This window comes from Rhinolophus hipposideros (assembly GCF_964194185.1).
Source record: "Rhinolophus hipposideros genome assembly, chromosome: 3".
Classification (NCBI taxonomy): Eukaryota; Metazoa; Chordata; class Mammalia; order Chiroptera; family Rhinolophidae; genus Rhinolophus; species Rhinolophus hipposideros.
This window is the reverse complement of record NC_138049.1, coordinates 99812362-99828594: the sequence shown is the minus strand read 5'-3', so window position 1 is coordinate 99828594 and position 16233 is coordinate 99812362. Positions and strand designations below refer to the sequence as shown.

The 16233-nt window shown below is 56.2% G+C and overlaps 1 protein-coding gene across 1 annotated transcript; it reads right to left on the bottom strand.

Moving 5' to 3' along the window:
* Positions 1-3199: 3199 nt before the first annotated feature.
* KCNK17 (potassium two pore domain channel subfamily K member 17) lies at positions 3200-15695 on the bottom strand. The gene is made up of 5 exons (XM_081044418.1): positions 15297-15695; positions 12147-12261; positions 9126-9286; positions 8505-8679; positions 3200-3962 (listed from the first exon to the last, which is right to left on the bottom strand). The coding sequence occupies exons 1-5, from the start codon at positions 15567-15569 to the stop codon at positions 3652-3654; spliced, it is 1035 nt and encodes a 344-aa protein (XP_080900544.1). The 5' UTR covers positions 15570-15695; the 3' UTR covers positions 3200-3651.
* Positions 15696-16233: the final 538 nt, after the last annotated feature.

Genomic DNA, 16233 nt, shown 5'->3' with positions numbered 1-16233 from the left:
GGGAGGAGGAGCAGGGAGGTCAGTGGGGCCAGAGCCAGGGACCAGCACTGTGTGTGTATGGGGGTGGGGTGGAAGGCCCAGGAACCAGCAGGGAGGGCGGAGGGGGGCGACTTCAGGGCTGTGCTCTCTGGGCCTGGGGCCCAGGGGTGGAGACCCAGTGAGCTAAGGGCCCAAAGGAATTGGGGATGGGGGAACCTCAGCTAGCTGTTGCCCCAGACTGAGGAGGCCTCTGGCTCCCAGTCTGAGTCAAGTCCTTCTCTGGCCTGACTCCTAAAATAAATGGACACCCCAGGATCCACAGTCCTTCAGCTTGGAAGAGACATGAGGGAAGGGCCTGGGGAATTGTGGTGTGTGTGTGTGTGTGTGTGTGTGTGTGTGTGTGTGTGTGTGTGTGAGAGAGAGAGAGAGAGAGAGAGAGAGAGAGAGAGAGAGAGAGAGAGAGAGAGAGAGAGAGATTGAGAGAAAGCTCCCTTGGATCCAAATCCAAATGCTTAAGTCAGCCCTAGGAGATAGGTGGGGCTGGATGCTGCCCTCCCTGAAATGTGGTCAATTAGAACAATGCAGAGAAAAGCTGAGGGAGTAGTAGTAAAATTGATACTCCGTGAAGTCAGCCTTAGCTTTTGTAGGTAAGAAGGCATAGGAAGGGGAGTGGCTGGTCAAGATCACACAGGGCTCAGACGAAGTCTCGCTGCCTCCAGGCTGGGTACTTAGCTTCTCCAGGGAGCAGGCATGACCTGCAGGGACCGGCGGTTACCTTTGGTCTCAATGTTCACACCAAAACTCCCATTTTCCTCATCTTAAAACAGCATTAAAAATAACTCCTTTCTCATAGAGTTGATGGGAGAAAGAAATGACTTAGTTCAAGTAAAGAGCTTAGAACAGTGCCTGACACATAATAAGCACCCAGTAAATATTAGGAAACGATGACGATGATGATGATGATGATGGTGATAAAAGATTCTTCAGTTTTAAAGGGAACCCTCATGTGACACGGAGTCTGATCTTGCCCTGGCTGTCCTGAAGCCACAGCCCGTCCAGGAGGGAAGGCAGAGGCAGCCGCTGGTGCGAGGGGGTCTGCCTGCCCCTCCGCATTGTACGAGCAGCATTGTCTGGTCCCCTGGCTGTGTTGGCAAACTTGGAATAAACGTTGTAGTCTGAGCCAGGAGGTTCTCCTGTGACTCCTGTGTATCCAGACCCCTCATCCTGGCCAGCCACCAGTCTGGGGGCCTCCTAGGGCGGCTTCAGTCCTGGGTCACCGCTGGCTCAGCCTGGGCTGCCGGGCCAGCCCCGAGCCCTGAGAGGGGTCAGCAGAGACAACGCCTGCCACATAGCTGCGGGCCTGCATAGCGTCTGCCTCCTGCCTCCTGCCTCGTCCTCAGGGCCTGCTGCAGGACACCAGAGGCTGAAATGCCCACCGATCTTCCTCTGGGCCGATGGACATTCCTGTGGTACTTCACACACTCACTCATTTAATCCTGGGAGATCAGCAGCGCTCCTATCTCCATTTTGCAGAAGAGATAACTGATGCAAACAGATCTTCAGTAATTTGCTCAGGGTCACAGAGATGGTGAGCCAGGAAAGCATCTCGAAACTCTGCACCCTGAACAACTACAGTACCCTGCTCTGAGGGGCCCCTGTCCTTCTCCTCAAGGGCTTGGTGGCCTGGCCAAGGTTGTGTGAGTGAATGAACGACGCGGTTCCTTGCCCACACAAGGCTGCACAGCTGTCTCAGGCTGCCCCTACCATGTCATTATCACTCCCACTTCCCCTCCCTCTTCTCCCTGAGGGCAAGACTCACTGCCCATTTTATTCTAGGATTTCTGTCCAGAGGTCTGATTCTCTGTTCTTGTGCATTTTGCAGATCCAGAGCTCCAGGTGGCTCCCAACATGGCTTCTTACGACCTCTCCCCCCAGTCCACATCCCCTCCCTAGTCACGTGGCCCTCCCCAATGGATTTGTACTTCAGAATTCCAGCGACTCTTCTCATTGATTGTGGAGGAGACACCTGTAAGGAACGGGCCAATCAGAAGCCTTCCTCTGCCCCAGGTTGGTTCCCTGTGGAGCAGGCATTCAGAGCTTGAGTAGGGGTGCACATGGGTGAAGGGCGTGATGAGGGAGAGAGGGGCTCTGTCTAGGGAGCCAATCACGAGGAGAAAGGGGCTCAAGGCAAGGTGGGACTACGGAGGCCAACCCAGCACTCTGGCTTTTCTCCCTCTCCCAGTTTTGAATTGCTAGGTCCTCTTTCTGGAGTGTGTTAAGTACAAAGAATGCCACTTCTAGACATTCAGCAATCTCTTCCTCATCTCCATTTTCCTCTGCGCGGCCTGTGGGCTTAGGAAGTGGATATGGGCCTTAATGTTTACTTGCTGGTGTTTGCCCCTGGGTCTGGCCTTAGTTGCACTTCGGTCCAGGCCAGATGGCGCAAGCTGGATGGTGTAACAACACTTCTTTCTTGGCCAAAATGCTGCCTGCCCCTGACCTAGCTCCAGGAAGGCCCTGATGCTGACAGGTTTGTCCACAGGGAGGAGCCATTTGAACCCCCTTCGTACTTGTGACCTTACCTATAGGATGGTGGAGGGAGCAGAATCACAGGTACCCACTGAGGCCAAGAACGCAGCTGCCCCAGGTGACTTCTAAATGCTGGCTGGTACTGCCAAGGCCTCCTGGCTGGGCTGGGGGACCTGGGTGTGGTGGGGACCACACCATTATGTGCTATCTTAGTAGCAACTCTGAGTGGGAGACAGAATTGCTCAGGGTGAGAAGCTCTGCAAATAGAAGTGAGCTCTGCAAACCCTCCCTGGCTTTGGAAACTGTGGTTGGAGTCTCCAAATGTAACTGGGCAGGGCGAGGCAGGAAGAGCCCACTGGCCTGCCCCTGCCTTTTCTTCGGTGTAAGGGAGCAATGGATCAAGGATTCAGCAGCCAAAGGGAGACCAGCCATCTGGTAGCTGTGATAGTACTGAGAATTCTCAGCAAATCTTAATAGGTTTACCTGGTGGGTCTCTGGAGGTGTCGGTGGCCTGTACTCCAGGCCTCAATCCGTTCTCTCCATCAGCCCTGGGCACACTCACCTGGGGAGGGAGTAGTTTCTCTCTGCGTATGCTCCAGTTTCAGATGCGGCCTTTGTCTCTGGGTATGTATGTGTCAGTTAGAATTAATTTTGGTTGTGATGTTGTGAGTGGCAGAAAAACACAAATAGTAATGTTCTAAAGAACATCGACATTTATTCCTCTCTCACAATAAATGAAGGCTGGTGTTATTCAGCCCAGGTTTATTATGGTGGCTCTGTAACCATCAGGAACTCAGACTGTTTCTGCTTTATTGTGTCACCAGTCTCAAACATGGCCTCTACCTCATGGTGCAATACGGCTGCCAGAGCTCCAGCCACCATATCAGCATTGCAGCCAGCTAAAAGAAGGAAGTGGGGGAGAGAGGCACATACTGCCCGCCCCACCCCCTGCGTTGAAAGTCATGTCCATAGTCACACAGGATACTTCTTTATGTATCCAATTTGGCAGAATTTAATCATATAACTGTACCTAGCCTTAAGGGATAAAAAAAATGTAGTCTTTCGTCTTGGTGATTATGTGCCACGCTTAAAATAAGGGGCCTTATTACTGAGGAAGAAGATGGAACAAATACTGGCGTATAGCTAGCTGTCCTTTCCACAGCAGGAGACTTCAGTAGAGGGTTCTGGATGCTGTACAATTCCCATCGGCCCTTCCGGATAGCAGCCTGGCTGTGTGGAGTGGGGCTCTGCCTCTCCATCTGGGCCCTGACTCCAGCTTCGGGGCTTGAATGTCCTCTTAGAGCTGTGGTGGTAGCAGGAATACGATCTCCCTGGGGTCTCCATCAGCGAGAGGATCAGTTTGATGATCAAGGCCAGCCACGCCATCCCAAAGAGGATCCACAGGGACACTGTGTTCTTGTACCACAGTGGGTACCTCCGGGAGGGGTCCATCCCTGGGGGGTAGGCAAGATCAGAGGATGGAGGCCTGGGAAAGTCAGGGTCACGTTCCCAAAGCAGAAATGACACACAGGGCTTGAGGCGTACGAGCAGAATACGAGAAGTCCAAACAGTTCTGGGATTGCTGGCCTGGTGGTCACCTCAAAGATTCCAGGAAGCCTCCCTGGATTGGTATCTTGGGTTTGGAAACTAAATTTCCTCTTTGTCTGAGGTATTTTGTTTATGCTCTACCCCAGTGGTTCTCGAAGTGGGGCCCCTGGACCAGCAGCATCTGGGACCACCTGAGAGTTTGTTAGAAATGCAAATGATTGGGCCCCACTCCAGACCTACTGAATCAGAAATCCTAGGGGTGGGGCCAGCCATTTGTGTTTTCCCAAGCCTTCGAAGAGATTCTGATGCCTGATCTGTTTTTGTGTGTCTCTGTGTGTGGTTTTCTCATGTATGAAGGGAGGCAGCTTGCCAGGAACTTCAGGGAGAACACGGGACTGCTGGAGCTTGGATCCTGCCTCAGTTCTTACTAGCTGTGTGCCCTTCGTCTGTCTGACTGTCCCTCACCTGTGAAATGAGAAAAATAATTTCTCCCCTTTGGCTTTTAAGATGAAGTCCTGAATTCTTATCCCCAGGCCCCTGTTTACTTCTCCAGCCTCAATTTGCCTAACTCTCCCCTTTGAGAGTTAGAGGGCAGTCACTCTGGTCTTTTCCCCATTTCTCCATCTACCATCTTTCCTGCCGCAGGGCCTTTGTACTTGCTGTCTTCTCGGCTCAGAATGTTCATTTCCAATTCCTCTTGGCCTGGTTAACTTCCCCTTTTCCTTCAGATCTCAGTTCAGATGTCACTTCCCCGGGGCTAGACTGTGCCTCTCTGTTACACTCTCTCACAGCCCATGTGCATTTGTTGGGTAAGTTGTTACTCATCTCCGGGCCTCAGCTATAAAATGGAGGCAATGAGAGTGTCCCCTGATAGGGCTGTTGAGACTATCACATGGGTTCCTGCATCAAAAGTGCTCAGGACGGCACCTGGCACATGGTGTGATGTGCTCACTGTAGATGGGTGATTGTTTCACTCACCATTGAATTCCCACACTGGAATCCCCAACGCAGTCAGGGCTGGATAAGTAATGGCTAAGGGAGGGGCTGGATGGGGGTCGCCGTGAAGCTTAGATAAGTGATGTCAAGGGCCTGCTTTACTTAGTTCTTCCCTCTGTCTCTTCTTGCTCCTTCATCAGATGGGGATCATTCAAAGGTGAAGATCTGTCCTATTTCCTCGACACTCTTTTGTGTCTTAGCTCCCTGTACCAGCCCTCTGTCTACCCCCATCCTGTCCTGCTGACCCCAAGACAACCTCTCGGTCCTGTCCTCCCATGACGAGGCCCATCACCTGGGCCCAGCTTGGGCAGGAGCCCGCAGCCCAGGAACTGACCTTGCCACCTGGCTGGAGCTGGGATTGGATTAGGCCGATTGGGTTACGGGCCACGATTCCGCTGGTGGTCCCAAATGAGATCAGCAGTGAGCCAGCTCTGTGCCCCGGCCACCGCCAGCTCAGCTTGCTCCTGGCAGTGGACGGGAAGTGTTCCTCTCCCCGTTTATTTTATTTTTTTTAGCCAAAATCATTAGTGGCAGGAGTCCTGGCAGCTGGCAAGGCGCTCAACTGAGTAGCAAATGCAATTGCGGGGGCTGTGGGGCCAGGGAGGAGCAGGAGGCTGGGATCTGGGAGCTGCTCCCCCCGCAGCCTGCGGGCAAAGAGGAGCGGAGGCAGTGAGGACAATGTCCCTCATGGCTGCTGACACAGGGACAATGGACACTTAATCCCATCTCGGACCCTGTTCAGGACAATGAAGGCTGAGAGACGCGGGAAAGAGGGGACAGTGGGTTTGTCCCTCTCAGCTGTGGAAGATTCTGGAACGCAGAAATGTGAAGAGCCCTGACATGGGAGTCTATCCTAGATCTGCCTTAGGCTTGCCTGCTCTCTGACCTGAATCAGCTTTCTGTCCCTCTCTGGGTTTCAGTTTCCCCTTGAAGGTAAGGCAGTCAAAGGCTGTCAGTGTGGTCACCTGCCACCAACCGCTGAAATAGCTACAGAAGGAACCAGCGTGGGTGGCAAATCTCTGGAGATACGGTGAAGGGGGCAGCTCTGCCTGCAGCCCCTCAGCAGGGACAGTCTTCCCAGGCAGCCTCTGGGCTTCTAAAAGGCCCTTGTGGGTTTGGGCCAAGCCTCCTGAGTCAGGGTGTTTGGTGGAAGGGGGCTCTGGGAGGCCTGTGCCCCATACCCCAGCCTCCCCTGCCCGGCTGCTCTCCACAGGGTGGCTCACAGGGTAGCACAGACCTTGATCAGCCCTCCTTGCCAAGTAGAGAAGGCAGTGCTGATGTCCCTGCTCCTCCCTCCGTGGTAGTGGAGGCTTTTCCTCCCATTTCCAGGATGCCCATGTCTACAGAGGGCTGCCCCCTCCTCCCCCTGCCCCGCCCTGCCTTAGGGGACTACGGGGTCCCAGGACACCCTCGCAGACTCCGCTCAACCCCATATAGGCTGTCCCTGTCAGCTCTTCCCACCAGGACCCAACTCTGGGAGCCTCGGTGCTCAGTGGGCCCCAAGAAACTACAGTTATGACTCCTGTTCCCACATCTCTACCCTCTCCTTGCCCTGGCTCTCTCAGAGAACCAGGCCTTCCAAACCACGTTTAGGATTATCTATCACTGGCGATAAGCCCTGCATGTCACCCTCTGAGCCCTGGTGGGGCAGGCTGCGGCAGGACCTGTCAGATCACACAGCCCTGGGTTGAGGCTGCTCCTGCTGATCAAAAGAGTATTTCAGGGTGGCCCAAGTGCAGCACGGGAGGGAGAGGCTTAGCGTGGAGAGGGAGGCAGGGCCTGGTCACGTAGATGGCTCCTGCAGGCCTACTCATGGATTTTGTACTCCGTCCTAAGACTATGGGAAACACGGAAGGTTTTTAGAGGAGCTGGGCAGGTGACATGATAGCACTTGTCGTTTTTAAAGGTCATAAGAGCCAAAAGGGGACAAGGATAGACACTGCACAAATCCATGGGTGCCATCCTCATTGCGCTCTGCATGAATACAACCCGTTAGGGCTGTGCAGTGCTCAACCTGCCCAACCAGCCCTATGCAACGGTCCTGCCTAGACTAGGGAAATTACAGTGGGAACAGAGAGGCGAGAACAGATCCAAGAATCATTCCCTGAACTGTGAGGGGGCAGGTGTGGTTCTTGGGAGCCGCTGGGTTCCGCTCTCCTCAGACATATCTCTCCACACTGAAGGTAGCAGTGCGGTCCTGCCCAGTGGGAATAAACCTTCCTGAGGATTTCCTTCCAGAGTGACAGCCTCCCGCCCCCCCCCCCCCCCCGAGGATATCAGGAAGGGGCAGTATGAGGAGGAGAGGTTCAGGGAAGGGGACCTTGCACACGGGCCAAAAGGCGCTGAGGGAGTCTTAGCCATCCTCCAGGCCAGGCCCCTCATTTTATGCACAGGAGCACTGAGGTACCTGGACGGGGTGTGTGAAGTAGTCTGGAAAGAGCATGAGTTTGGGAGTCAAACAGATCAGAATTGATACCTCACCAGCTGTGCAATCTCAGGCAAAATGGCTTGGCGTCTCTGAGCTTCATCTGCTTCTTAGTAGAATGGGGTGACACTCATCACTCTAGGCTGCCTGTGACCTAGCTATTTGTTCCTTTGGTAAAACCTAATTCCAATATGCCAGGCTGGGTTCTGTCTCCAGAGGTGAAGAAGGGCAGGGCCTGCTCCCCAGTTTGGGGCCAAGAACCCGAGCGAGTGCACAGAGCCCCTGGAGGCTCTAACTACCCCCACTACCCCAGCGTAGTGGAGGTGCCAGTGACCAGGCTCATATGTTGAGCCTTCAGGTGTGGGAATGGAGGGAGCTACCGAGGCTGAGCTGGTGGGTCCAGCCACCTGTCCTGCCCCGCAGAACGTCCTCCACTGCCACCTGCTGGACATCTGCCTCAGCTCTATTATTATGCACGGCTTCCGGGGCGCTGACACTGATTAAACCCCACCTTGGGCTCTCAGAACCCTGCAGCCCATTTTGCTGGCACTCAGAGTTTGGCTGCCAATTGTTTTCCAGTGGAGATCGTGGGAGGCTGGGGTTTCCTGAGTCTCCTGGACGCTCCAGCCTGATCCTTGTGGGCCCCAACCCAGGGGCATCGGGAAGCTTAGCATTTAATGTGGTGGGGTGAAGTGGGGAGTTAAGACCCTGGGACTGGGGAAGAGAGCCAGGGACTCCCCTTATTTGCTGAGCTCTAAGGATGATGGGTCGGTGCTTGTCAAGATGGCCAGGAATGCGTCTTACAGCCCAGAGCGCTGCTTCACACCCCAGTTGTCATTTTTTTGTCTGAGTGACTTTCACCTCCACACACAACCAAGGCAGGTTGAACTGCCAAGGACCCTGTCCTTGGGACTTTGGGCCTGCACGCCCCCAAAGGCGTGGGCATGCAGCAGGAGCCCAGTGGACATGGCTGCAGAGGCCGACGAGTCTCCGGCTGCCCCTCCCATCGCCTGCTGGGGGCTCTCACCAATCACGTAGTCGCCGAAGCCCACGGTGCTGAGGGTGATGAAGGAGAAGTAGAAGCCCTCCACGTAGCTCCAGCCCTCCATGTGGGAGAAGAGCAGCGGGGGCAGCAGCAGGAAGAGCAGGAGGCCCGAGAGCAGGGCGCTGGAGCCCGCCAGCCAGCGGGCCTTGGCTGGGTCCTGTGGGTGCACAGCCGCTCAGCCCCCAGGTGGCCCCTGCCCACCTCTGCCTGCGGGGAGCAGACAGCCTGGGGGTACTGAACTGGAGGCAGTAAGCAGGGGGCTGCCCGCGGGGCCTCACCACCGGGCCTGTATTCTCTGGGTGCCTCGCGCTCGTCCTGTGCGGCCAGGTCCCACTGTACCTCCCCCACCGATCCCCCTTCTGGGCAGTGACCCCCAATCCCACCGCATCCCCCCAATCCTACCACATCCCCACCAGTAACCCTGATTCCCTGAAGTAGCTCCTGCTCCCACCAGCGACCCCCCCCCCGCCCCTGGGGCCCCCATTCTCACCACAGCTGTCCTTTTCTACCAGACTCTCACTGGAGACAGTGACAGCCCTCACCCGCCACCAGTGGCCCCGAAGCCAGCACGTGACCCACCCCTCCCCCCTCCGGGCCGCTCACCTGCCAGGCGCCCCCCAGCCTGCGCGCGCAGCCGTGCACTCCCCGTTGCATGAGGTGCCCCAGGTGGTTGAGCACCACCAGGTTGAGCGGGATCCCCACCAGCGCAAAGAAGATGCAGAAGAGGCGGGCGGCCATCGTGTGGGGGCTCAGGTTGCCGTAGCCTGAGGGGACGCGGGGGCACTTCAGGGGACATTTCCTGGGGCCCCGTTCCTAACCCACTCCGGACGTGGCAGCTGGTGTTGGTCAAGACCTTCCTTTCCCATGTCAGGCACTGTGCAGGGGGCCCTAGACAGCCATTCCCATTTCCAGTGGGGCTTATACGCTGTATTTTACGAAGCTCTAGGAGGCTGGGCAATGTGCGTGAGTTCAAACCCACGAAGGAGTCCTGTCTTTCCTCTCTTCACTTCCTCCCTCTCTGGTGGGCAGAGGGATGGGGGACAGGAGCACGGGAGGCTTTGGAGCCTCAGCCACTGCGCCTCCAGGATCTGCTGCACCGTTCCGACCAAGGCCCTGCTGTGTCCCTACGGCTCCCAGCCCCCGGCTGGGCACAGCACTCCTCTAACGGGCCATTCTGCTGAGGGACTCCCATCACCCCGCCAAGCCTTTCTCAGAGCCGCACTGCAGGCTGCAGCTCATCCCCTTCAAGGCCTTTCCTTGCCTTTCTCCTTTCGCAGGTGTCAGCCTGCTTGTACCTGAGGCTCATCACTTCTCTGGCTCCTACTTTATCCTTCAAAAGCCCTGCCCATCCCCCAACACACCTGATTCTGTCTTGATATCTGATTTCCAGAGAGCCCTAACTAACACACCTGGGCTCTCTCCTGAACACCCTGGGAGTGAGGGGCAGAGGATGGCTATCAGGTGACCTGGGGAAGGTGGAGCTTGGGGCCTCTGTCATGAAGATAAGGGAAGGAAGGGAGGCTGGGGAGGGTGAGGAGTTCCTAGAAAGATTCCATCAGCCTGGACGTTCTTTCCTCCTTCATTCCCCTCCACCTCGGTCTCCCCACTTCTTGGTCACCACTGCCTTGTCTTTCTAAAATGCAAACCTGATTATATCACCCCTCCTCTCCCAGGTTACTAACCTTCATTTTTCCTCATATCTACTGCGGAAAGTCCAATCTCTGACCTAGCCCATCTCTGAGTTCCATCTGGTTCCCTGCCTCCCAATTCTGAGTACACTCCTGCCCCTCTGAACCTCCAGACTCCCTGTGCCTCTGTGCCTCTGAATGTGACTCTCCCTCTACCAAGAGCATGTTTCCCCTCCTTGCCCACTTGTAAATGGCCTGTTAAGTTCTGCCCCTCCTGTCGAGCAGCTCCTCCAGCACTCTGCTGAGCTTTGAGGATAGCCCCCTGTGTGAGAATGATTCAATGTCTGCCCCTCCTGAGGGTTGTAAGCCCCTCAAAAGCAGGGGCTGGGTCTTAATTATCTTTAAATTCTCAACAACCGGCACAGGATCTGACACCAATAGGTGCTCACCATTTGTGTGTTGAATGAGTACAAGAATGAATGAATGAACAAATGAATGGGAAATTCAGGAATGAATGTGTAAATAGATGGACAGATGCCTTGTACCCTGCCCCATATTGCTGCTTAATGTCCCTGCCCCAACCCCCCAGATTGGGTCAGCACTCCCACACACTCCATTCACTTGCACTGTATTGAAACTGGTGGTTTACTCGCCTTACTGAGGGGTCTCAGAGGGCAAGCACGCACTAGTCTAGAGCATTGGCTTTGGAGTCAGAGTCACTTCCTGCGTTTGAATCCCAGCTCTACCCTTTGTAAGCTGTGAGACCTTGGGCAAGTGGCTTGACCTTTCTGAGCCTCTGTTTCCTTGTCTGAAAAATGGGGATGTTGACATCCATCTCACAACGTGGTGTGGGAATGAAAGGAGGCAACGGAGGTGTGCTGTGGATGGGAATGTGAACTCTCAAGCATCTAGTACACAGGAGGTGCTACATAAATGTTTGTCGCATGAATGAATGGCTGACTGAATTCCAGTGAACCCGCTTCTGGTTTGAGGACCTCAGATGCCTCCTCCAGAGCCCCATCCATCTTCCCTCCCTGGCCTTTACAGGTTCCTCCTCTAAAAGAGAGACGTCTCTTTACTGTTGGCATCCAGAAGAGGTGAAGCTCTCTGCTTGCCTCCTCATCAACGCCGCCTCCTCCAGCTGTGGGTCCCCCCAAGTCCCATCCTCTGTCCCCAGGGGCTGAGAGCTGGTGGAGACAGCCCAAACCACTGGTGGTGTCAGCCTGCCACCTGGTGGTAAATCCAGTGTCACGCAGGGGCTGGGGCCTGGCGCAGGGCAGGGGGATGAGGCCGTCTGACTCACTTCCTGGGTCTCAGAGCTGGAGGGCTCTCTTCCCCTTACAGCAGTGCCCAGGCGCCCTCCCCAAACAAAGGTCCACCTTTGCTCTCCTGAGGGCGGGGCTAGAGAAGAGGGAGGGTGATTTGGCCCAGGTGTCCCAAGTGAGAGGGAGGAAGGGGGCTTGGAGAGGATTGTGATGGGGTGAGGGGATGCCTCAGTGAGCTGAGGAGAGGCCTCCAGGAATGGCCACTTCTCCTCGAAGGCTGAGAATAAGGGGTCAAAAGGCTCCTTGTGGATTTCTGCCCCCATTTCCTGGCCTCCCCCATCATCACCATCACCTCCCCACAACCGTCCCTGGTCTCAGTGTTAGGTGGGCTTGGCAGAGGAGGTCAAGACACTTACAGTGCCCAGTGTTTTTACTGCAGTTAATACAGGGGAGACCCACTGCTTCCTGAGAGGTTGTGTGAGGCAGAGGTCCCCCAGAGCAGTGCTTCTCAAACTTGAGCCTGCACACAAACTCCTGGGGTCCTTGGTGAAATGCAGAAACTAATACAGCAGATCTGCACTGAGTTTGCTCCCGGGCTGTGCTCATACTACAAGGACTGACTACCCTCAGAGTCTCAAGGCCCTAGGAAACCCTCCAAAACACACTGGTCCCCTGTCCCTCAGGAGACCACCATCCCCAGCCCCGCCCACCTGGCCCCACCCCACTCTTACCAATGGTGGTGATGGTGGACACGGAAAAGAAGAAGGAGCCTATGAGCTCCCAGCGCCCCATGCTGGTGGTGTTGCCGAGGACGATGTCCCCACTTTGGTATGCTTGGATGATGCCCTGGGGGAGAGGCTGCAGTGACCACCCGGCTCTGTGGGGTGACTGGGCCCCTGCATCCAAACTCACACATGAGCATGTGTATGCACACACATAGACACAAACAAACTCGCGGACACTCCTCATAACCACTCTTTGAGCCCAGCCTGTCCGGGGCCAGGAAGCTCTTCCCCCCCAACCATGGGGACAGCTCCTTCCCTCTCTTTATCCTGGAGCCCAGATCAGCCCAGAATATCTCACTGGCTGGAAGAACACCACTCATTTTCTTCTCTGCTCACCCATTTTTGCAACAAGCACTGGCCAGGCACGATGTGTGATGTTTTAGGGGACACAAAGATGAAAGCGACATGACTTCCTCGGTGGGACAGAGACAAACTGAACTGTAGTGCCATGAATGCAGTGTTAGGCTTTGACAGTGCAGCTGCGTGATCCTGGGCAAGGTACTCAACTTCTTGGTGCCTCAGTTTCCTTATTTGCAAAATGGAAACACTAATAGCACCTACTTCATAGAGTTGTTGTGAGAGTTAAATAATGTCCTAAAGATTTAGAACAATACCTGGACATGGAAAACGTTAGTGGTTGTTGTCATCATTACTGTTACGAATACAATGCCGAGAGGGAAGGTGTTCATACTATGGGGTTAGGGCGAGAGGCCTCATGGAGGCGGTGATGCTTTAGTTGGGCCTTCCTTAAAGGTCAGGTAGGATTGCTCCCAGTGGAAGGACATTTAGGTAGATGGGAGGCAGGACTGAACCTGGAATCTCAAATAGGGAGACTGATAGGTCGTTGGCAGCCAGGCCATGCTTGGTTCTGTCATACCAGGGCTGGAGTGGCAGGCCTTTTCCAAGGCCACTAAGCAATGGAGAGGCAAGATCAGGTGTGTGCTCTGTGGCAGCTGGCAGTGTAGAACATGTTGGCAGACTAGAAAGGGAAAGACTCCTGCAGGGGTGAGTGATGGAGAGGGCTTGGCTTGTATCCTGGCACAAAATGGTCCAGGAGGAACAGAGAAGACACATTCAGAAGCCCCGGCCTCTGGCCCTATTTGGTGTGGGTCGTGAGGGAAGCACCTAAGACCATTGTGAACATGTGTGGGTGCGATGCCAGTGGCAGAGATTGAGAATAGATGGGAGAGGAAGGCTGGGAAGAGGAAGACTGCCTGCTCTTAACCTTGGGGGAATTTCAGGACCGCTGGGAAGTTGCATGTACATGTCTGCACCTAGGGGGCAGATCTGGGTTGGAGACACCACATCTTTATTCCTGAGGATGAAGCCACAGGAGGGTTGAGTGAGGGTGTGGAGGAAGTGGAGCAGGAGGGGTTGGAGGTCAAGTGCACAGAGGTGAAAGTCCTGCTGGGAACCGTGGGAAACACCCATGCCCACAGATCCACACTGAGGGAGTAGTCATGGCAGTTCACAGCCCAGCAACCTGGCTATGTAGCCATATATTTGTGTTTAACCTCTCTGAGCCTCCGTTTCTTCATCTCTAAAATGGGGATGATAATAATGGTACCTACCTGTGGGGTAGGTGAGGAAGAAACGAGTTCATACAGGTTAATACACTGGGGACAGTGCTTGATACACAGTGGCATTTTCTATTACTATCATCCCATCGTTGTTGTCTTCCCTGGGCCCAGGGTGCTGGTTCTTGAAGTTCGCCTCTTTTGCAAAGGGTGTGTCACAACCTCCAGGACCAGATGGAGGGCAGGAATTGTAGAAGCTCAGAGGTGGGAGGTGGAGGCACTACGTTCGGTCCTTAGTGGAGATGGTCCTTGCCCTGCCCAGCTCCAGGCCCTGCTGAGGCCCAGTGCAAGGGCTCAGGACTCCACCCCTGCTCTGGTGCCCAAGATGCAGGCCCTGCCCTCCTTGGCAGAGGAAGCGCGGGGACTGCCAGGGCAGGGATTTCCAGCTAGGGGCGGGGCTATCTGGGCTCTGGGACCAAGCGTGGCCTTGGGATGTTAACACATCCCCCAAACCTAGCAGCTGCCAGTCCAGTGTCGCCTGCCCAGAGTCGGAGAAGGAGACTTCCATCCATCCTCGATGTCCTGCTCCAAGAACCCTCCCTTATTTTCTCCCCTCCACACACCTCTCTAGGACCCCATCCTCTGAGCAGTCTCTGTCCTCAGGACCTCTGCATCTTGCTGGCCCCTGTCCGTTTCGGCCCTTCCAGGTCTCTGCGGCTGGGGCGGCGCGCCCAGCTCCCGCGTCCCAAATCTCGGAATAACGCGGGGTCAGCAAGAGAGCGCGCCTACGCCCGCCTTTCCTTCTCTCCGACCCGGGTCTGCACACTTGGAGCGTCCAGACTCTGGCACGTGCGCCTCGGCTCGCTCCAACCCACCACCAGGACAAGGGCGCCCCGCGCGCCTTTACCCCCAGACCCTGACGGTCGCGCCTGGGTCTGACTCATCCTTAGGCACCACCCGCGCCCCCTGCCGCCCTCACCCCCAATTCGCACAGTTGCATCGGGAGTCTGTGGAACGGGACCTGCGTGCCCTTTCGAGCCTCGCGGGTCGTCCGACCCCGACACAGCCGCGCCATCCCGGTTTGACCCCCTTCCCGTCCCCTCCCACGTCCTCCAGGCGCGCGCTGCCCCTGTTCTGACCCGACCGGGTCGGCCCTGGCAGCTCCTGACCCGGGTAAGCGCGCCCCCTGCCGTACTCATCCCCAAATTCGGATGTTTGCGCCGCTCAACCTTCTGTGACCCGGCGGGTCATGCCCTCTCGCCCCTAAAGGAGGACTCCGAGCGCTGCACCGTGCATTCCTCTCGCTGGAACGGGGACCCTTTCCCTGTTTGTCCAGCTCACCCCTCTCGTCTCCCCCGCGCCGGGCCCCAGCCACGCGTCATCCTCCCCCTGTCCCCCCCCCCGCCCCCCCCCCTCGCCCCCGTCGTTCCCTCGTCTATCCCCCCTACCGCCTTGGAGAAGTGCTCCCGGTGTTTCCCTGCGCGGAGCCAGGGAGTGCCCTCTTGCCCCCTGTCCACCACCCCGCGCTCTCCTACCCCGTATCCCCGTCGCCCCCGGGCCGGCCACGCTCCCCGCTGACCCTGATCAGCGAATCCAGCGCCGGGCCGTCCAGGCAGGTGAAGTTCCGCAGCAGCGCCCACTTGTCGCGCTGGAATCTCGCGCTGGAATCCTGCGCCGCGGGGCTCTCCAGCATCCAGAACACACCGGTGCCCAGGGCCAAGTAAGCCAGGTAGGTGAGTAGCAGGAGCACGGTGCTTGGCACCGCGCAGCCCGGAGCCCTACCCTCGGGCGCCCCTCGGGCTCGTGGTCTGCACATAACGGGACAGGCAGGGAAGATGAAGCCTGGAGCCATGGACCAGGACCCAGACAGAAAAGGAAGGGCCACGAGCTCGGCTGGTCCCTTCCCTAGACAACAGCTGCCTGTGCCCAGTTTGCTCAGCAGAGCAGGCGTGCTGGACAGCCCTGCCCCACCTGCACTGGATCCAATCCCAGGGACAAAAAGAGGTCCAGAGCTGTGGGCATCTGGCCCCGCCTCGAATGAGTATGGAGTGCCCACCCCCAGGCCTAGCTCAGGGAGAAGGGGAGGGCTGCTGGGTGACCGCAGACTCTGAGAAGGAAGGGGCCCAGAGCCCTCAGCTTGTCTTGTAGCAATCCGTGGGAGGGACTCCTGGAGACCACACTCATGGAGAAGAGAAAGTAGAAGCCAAGTTTATTGTCTTAGGGCCCTGCCTAAGTCCTTGGACCCTTTGGACTATCTCCAAGAACTTGCTGCCTGTTAAGTCCTCTCAGACCATCACTCTTTTCTTTGTGTACCCAAAGACAAGGACCCCAGCTGGTCACCACTTGTCCGTGAGCTTGGGAGGCATAGGAGCCTTGACCAGTGGGTTTGTCTATTCTCTGCTTCTGAAGAGGCCTCCTCACTCCCTCCTCTACCCAGAATGGAGGAAGGGTATTGGATAGGTAAGAAGTCCCTGGGGGTGGGTCCTCAGCTCCCCAGGCCTCTCCTCCACATCAGA